At 35.4% G+C, this 5,848-nt stretch overlaps 1 protein-coding gene across 1 annotated transcript; it reads left to right on the plus strand.

Annotated features, from left to right (window-relative positions):
* Positions 1-2,102: 2,102 nt before the first annotated feature.
* On the plus strand, positions 2,103-4,739 carry LOC127148606 (uncharacterized). Its single transcript, XM_051082697.1, has 4 exons — positions 2,103-2,153; positions 3,088-3,702; positions 3,805-3,976; positions 4,054-4,739. Exons 1-4 carry the CDS (start codon positions 2,103-2,105, stop codon positions 4,737-4,739), a joined length of 1,524 nt encoding a protein of 507 aa, XP_050938654.1.
* Positions 4,740-5,848: the final 1,109 nt, after the last annotated feature.

A 5,848-nucleotide genomic window follows, 5' to 3' on the forward strand; every position in this document is an offset into this window, starting at 1 on the left:
AACGCCGCCACGATCTCTCTTTTTCTTCTTGTAATAGAAAACTCTCGCTCTCTCTTTGTCGTGTGTTTTGGCTGCTCCCCCTCTCTGACCAAATCTTATTTTTTTCTTTTAATAACTTAAATGAAGAAGATAAGAATATTCGCAAAAATTCCATTAAGACATAATTATCATTCTGCCCTCAACTTAAAAACTCATTTTAAACCTACTTAAATATTTGTCACTTTTCTACCGGTTTCTTTTAATTTGTGTGTATTTTAAGCATCAAAGTATAGAATATCTCTCGGGCTTATATGATTTTGTTTTTGGGATTTTTGAAAACTTTATAATTAGATTGATTGTTGATATTCTATATATGTTGATTTATATTACTCAAAATTCTTTGAAATTTGAAGGTTTGTGATAAAATATAGGTGCAAAGCAAGTTTTGTTAGAATTTATTTTCAAGAATAGCTTGGGAGTTTCTTCTACAAATTAAATATGGAAAACCCAATGAACTATAGTGTGTAACTCTTATTTGAGAATTAAACTTAAAATTTTTATTCTCTATAATTATTATGATTTGTTAGTTCCTTGATATTGTTAAGTATATTTGTTTAAATTTCCTACTTTGACTCTTGGGTTGCTACAATTGTTCCATAAATTGTTTTAGAGTTGCCTTGTCTCAAAAATTACTTTATTCTTTGTGGATTATGTTGAATGTTTCCTTCCATATTTATATTATTCTGCAAAGTTTATTAATTTGTTGGAATGACCGATTCGTTTTGAGGATATTTTTCTTTGGTCCATTTTGCTACTTAAGCCTAACAAAAACTTGACATTCTAAGGAGCCTAAGGAAACTTCACATACTACTGCACATGTTGTTTTGCTTGATCGTTCAACAAAAGCTTGAGAGAACATCGAGTTTTAAAGCAAACAATTTCTTTTAATGTGGCGACAAAGCTGTGAATAGTTTTGGAGAGTTCATTGGTTCAAAAATATACTACTGAATTACGAGCTTCTTCATAGCCCAAACCTATGCCAAATAAATTAATAACTGAATGCACTCACCAAGCACTAGTCATATTGGCATGTATGAGTCGATCACAAGGAGATTACTAATTCTCAAACAAACTATTTTTCAACCATGTCACTGAATGAGGGTTTTGAGTAGAAATTATTGCAAGGATGTATATTGTAGTGAAGGAAAGTAAAGCAAAGAAAATTGTATTGTCAAAGAATCTAGCTTGGGTTGTGATGATCTCCCCCTTATCCAAAGAATTCATTCATCAAACTATCATTACTTAACTACATGCAATCTTCACCTAACCAATTTAATTACGTAAGATAACCAAATTTTTCCAAGGTTCTTATTGTTCTAACCCAATACGATTAAGCATGCAATATTGAATTTCTCAAAAAGCATTAAGCTCTAGAGATCCTTAGGTGGAATGCCTAATTTTCATACATCTAATTGATATTCAATAGGTTCAATTATAGATTGGTTTAAAATCAATGCACATCAAGTAGAATTATAAGCTAACTTGACTTGTTGCTTCTAACCATCAACCTTATCTAATTGTCACGAGAGAGAGAGAGAGAAAGAGAGAGAGAGAGAGAGAGAGAGGGCGAGAGAGAGAAGGGGGACAAAGAGGGAGGGAGGGAGAGAGAGAGAGCGCGAGAGAGATAGAGGGAGGGAGCGAGAGAGATAGGAGGAGGGAGCGAGAAAGATAGGGGCAGGGAGCGAGAGAGAGAGAGAGATGTGGTGGACAAGGGGGTTCGATTGTGGTCCCAAACTACTAGGCATTAGCGACGACGGTAAAAATTAATGTTCTGGTCCTTAAAGGAGTTTTATTCACCAGTGCTCCTCTAGCAGCTACGTCTATCGTACATCTATTATTAGAGATAAGCCCTTCATAGAAGTACTAAATCAGGAGCGCCTAAAAAATTTGATGTTGTGGAAAGATGTTGCAAAGGCTTTTGAAACTGGTGCAGTATCTCACTATTTGCCTGTGTGATGTCATAAATCTTCTTTTTAACCTTTGCAGCACGAGAGGTAAGGAAAAATATTTCCAAAAAAAGCTTCATCATCTAGGCTCAGGTGGTCCAAGTTCCTATAGGGAGAATGAATAATCAATCCTTGGCCTCATCCTTCAATGCTAGAGAAGGCTCTGAGGTTCAGCATGCTACTCAATCACTCCATGTGCCCTCATGCTACTGCAGACCACATGGAACTCCTTCATGAATTTGTGAAGTCCTCACCTAAAATCCATGAGAAACAGTTAGGAAATGAATTAATCCAGTTTGTAGCTCAAAATTATCTGTCGTCTCGAGATAGGTAATGCACAGGTGTTGCTGAGTAAAGTTAAGGGTAGCAAGATCTCTCAAGGTTCGCTCTAAGATCAAGCATGCTATCAACTTCTTGCTTTGAAAGTTCTTCCTCAAAATATGCCTTCAACACAAATGTTCTTGTAAAGTGCTCTTTGCTCTCTAACTTCTCTTCTTCTTCAGCACAATAGTGCCTTTAGCAAAATACAACAACAAATTTTGATCCTGGAAAAATCTGGCCATAAAAGGCAAGACAAAACCAAAGAACAATAATAAGGTAGAAAACTCTTTTGCAAGAGAAATCTACGCGTTGCCCTGCAATGGCACCAATTTGACTTACGAGCTTCATCGTTTAAACCTTTGCAAAATAATTAACCAAATCCATTCACCAAAAAAAATGATAAGTTTGGATCAATCACAGGTAGTACATTCTCTCAAACAAACTAATTTTCAATCATATAAACGAAGGGGGGTTTGAGTAGAAATTGCTACAAGGAAGTAAATTATCGTGAAGGAAAGTAAAGCAAAGAAAATTGTATTGTCAAAGAATCTAGCTTGGATTGTGATGATCTCTCCTTTATCCAAAGAATTAATTACTTGACTACATGCAATCTTCACTAACCAATTTAATTACTTCAAATAACTAAATTGTCCTAAGGTTCCTATTGTTCTAACTCAATACGATTAAGCACGCAATATTGAATTTCCCAATAAAAACATTAAGTTCTGGAGATCCTTAGGTGGAATGCCTAATTTCCATGTATCTAATTGACATTCAATAGGTGGAAATTGTTGCGAAAGATGATATTGGTACTGGAAGTGCTGCGAAAGATGCTGAAATTGCTCCTATTGTCTCAGAGACTCACATCTCCGACATGGATTCTGATGACCTAGATAATGTTCCACTGGCTAGACTGATGAAGAAGAATTTGGTTCCTGATGTTGCGGCTGAAAAATCTACTCATCCTATTGTATCAGTTCATTCTCAGGAAAGATCATCTTCTGAAGGTGTGTTTGTTATTACTCCTGACCTTCATTTTCAGGCACATGCTTCCAATGTTGAGCATGGTCCATCACATCACTCTTCACCAATTAGGTCATCTGTTCTAGACAATGTTCCTACATCTAATACGAATGTTGAACCTGTACTTGCTCCTGCTGCTGAATCTCTTTCGTCCGAAGGAAGGACTGATGTTAACACTGATGAATCCCCCACTAATGATGAAGACGTTGTTGAACTTGTCAACACTGGCGTCCACAATGATGACATTCCTGTTAATGAAAATGCTGCACCAAATGTTCATAATGATTCTCAACCTGAGACTCATCCATCCCCTAAACTATCCAGTCCAACCACGAAGAAATTTCAGCAGAACCGGCGTAACATTACCACCAAGGTCGGAAGAAAAAAGATCCCTCCTAACATTCCATTTGTTCCCATTGATGGAATATCGTTTCATCTCGAAGAAAATGTACAACGTTGAAAATTTGTTATGCAGCGAAGAATAGCTGATGAGGTAAATGTCTCGGATAAATATCATTCTTGCTTAAGTGTCATGAGTCTTATTGAGAAGGCTGGTTTATCCAAGACTATATCAGATATTGGACCATTATATTCTCAGTTAATTAGAGAATTTATAGTAAATTTGCCAGCTGATTTTAATGATCCAAGTAGCTTTGATTATCAGACTGTTCATATTAGGGTTTAAAATTTAAAATCTCTCCAGTTGTCATTTATGGTTTTCTAGGTCATATTGTTGCAAATGAATGTTCTCGGTCTACTCCGTCGAATGAAGTTTTTGCATCCATTTTATCTCAAGGGACGTTATCTTCATGGCTTGTTAATGTTATTCCTGTGGTTGCTTTGAGTGTTAAATATGCTATATTGCATAAAATTGGCATTGCAAATTGGTTTCCATCTTCCTATGCCTCCAGTGTGTCTGTTACCTTAGGGACTTTCTTGTATCAAATTTGTAACGACGACAATGTAGACACAAACACTTTTATATATAATCAGCTTCTAAGGCATGTAGGATTGTTTGGGGTTAAAATTCCTATTGCTTTGCCACGATTCTTCTCTGGTCTACTACTTCATTTGAATGCTGCTATGTTAACAGCATCTGATGCCCCTAGACCTGACCCCAAGACCTTATGTCTGAGCTACAGACTTTTTCAGGGTAGTCATATGCCAAATATAGATCATGATATGCATCTTTCACGAGGTCCGCGCATGTTCGACACAGCTGATTGGGATGAGAATGTTGATGGGTTCTTTGTTGATCGAGAGTTAGCTTCCAAAATTGTGCATTCTCTTACAGTTGAGTCTCGAGCTCTCTCTACTTCCATTAATTTGTTATCGAAACGTCGGTTGGAAGTTGATTCACTCATTCATCATTTGAAATCATTGGTTCCTTCTACTAGTATGGGTGATTAAGGTCCTGATTGATATTTCTTTCTGGTCCAAAAGGGGAGTAGTGGTGAGGATGAATGTTGATTGTTGGATATTTGGTTGATGGTTAAATGTATCTAAGCAAGGAATGTTGTTTCTTTATTTTGTTTTGTTTTGCTTTCTCAGAAGTTTCTCCTTGTTAAGTTTTGTTTTGATTGAACTTTTTGTAAGAAATACTATTGTTTCTAAAGCTCCTGTCTTGTTGTTTAAAAGCCTTAATTCTGTTTTGAAATGATGAACAGGTTAGGTTGTTGTTGGAAGCTTGTGGTGTTAGTCATAATGTTTATGTGAAGGTTGATATGATATGCTATTGTATCTTTGCTAGCTATATGCTCCATAAGATGATACTAAGAAAGCATTGTCATGAACCAAAAAAGAAATCTCTTCTTTTAGACAAAAAGAGAAGTTTGTTGAAGATTTTCTTTAAAAGAAAATATGAAATTATCTTTTTAAATAAGATAATTAAAAAATAAAAAGATTCTCCTTTATTTTAGGAATCTTGCAAAATATCTTTGAGAAAATAAGAATTATATATATAGGTTATATATATAAATATGTATGTTGAAAAACAAAAAGGTATTTTTTGATCATATATATTTTTGGTGAAAATCGTTAGAGTACTCTCTGCGGAAGATTGACAGTGAGATTGATTGCAGAAGCTACAGGTACGAAAAGAAGCTACAAGTACAAAAAAAGTATTGCAATCTGTTGTCTATGGGATCAATATGTTAATCTAAGTTGAATCTTGTGATGAGTAATGAAAAAGACAAAGCAGTGGTTCAAGTAATCACAGTAATCTTCAAAAGAGTATAAAGATATCGTCGAAGAGATTCACTCATGTATTCAGGGGAGCTTGAAGTCAAATATCATTGAGAAGGATTACTCGTGCATTCATAGGGAATCTGATGTCTGAAGTTAATAAGCATGTTAAATAGTCATATAGTTGAATAGAGTCATAAGTTGTATCGATGTATATTGACTAAGTGTAAATCACAATAATATTACTCATCTGGCTATGCGCAGCTCCTCAAGCGTAGGCAACATTGGTCGAATTGGGTTACCAAAGTTGCTTGTGTTATTCTCTTCTATTGTCC

This window comes from Cucumis melo, chromosome 3 (genome assembly GCF_025177605.1).
Source record: "Cucumis melo cultivar AY chromosome 3, USDA_Cmelo_AY_1.0, whole genome shotgun sequence".
In the NCBI taxonomy this organism is placed as follows: Eukaryota; Viridiplantae; Streptophyta; class Magnoliopsida; order Cucurbitales; family Cucurbitaceae; genus Cucumis; species Cucumis melo.

Coding starts and splice junctions, on each gene's coding strand:
- LOC127148606 (XM_051082697.1), top strand. CDS start 2,103: ATGAATAATCAATCCTTGGCCTCATCCTTCAATGCTAGAGAAGGCTCT. Junction 3,703..3,804: donor GGCGTAACATTACCACCAAG/GTCGGAAGAAAA, acceptor TTTGTTATGCAG/CGAAGAATAGCTGATGAGGT. Junction 3,977..4,053: donor AGCTGATTTTAATGATCCAA/GTAGCTTTGATT, acceptor ATGGTTTTCTAG/GTCATATTGTTGCAAATGAA.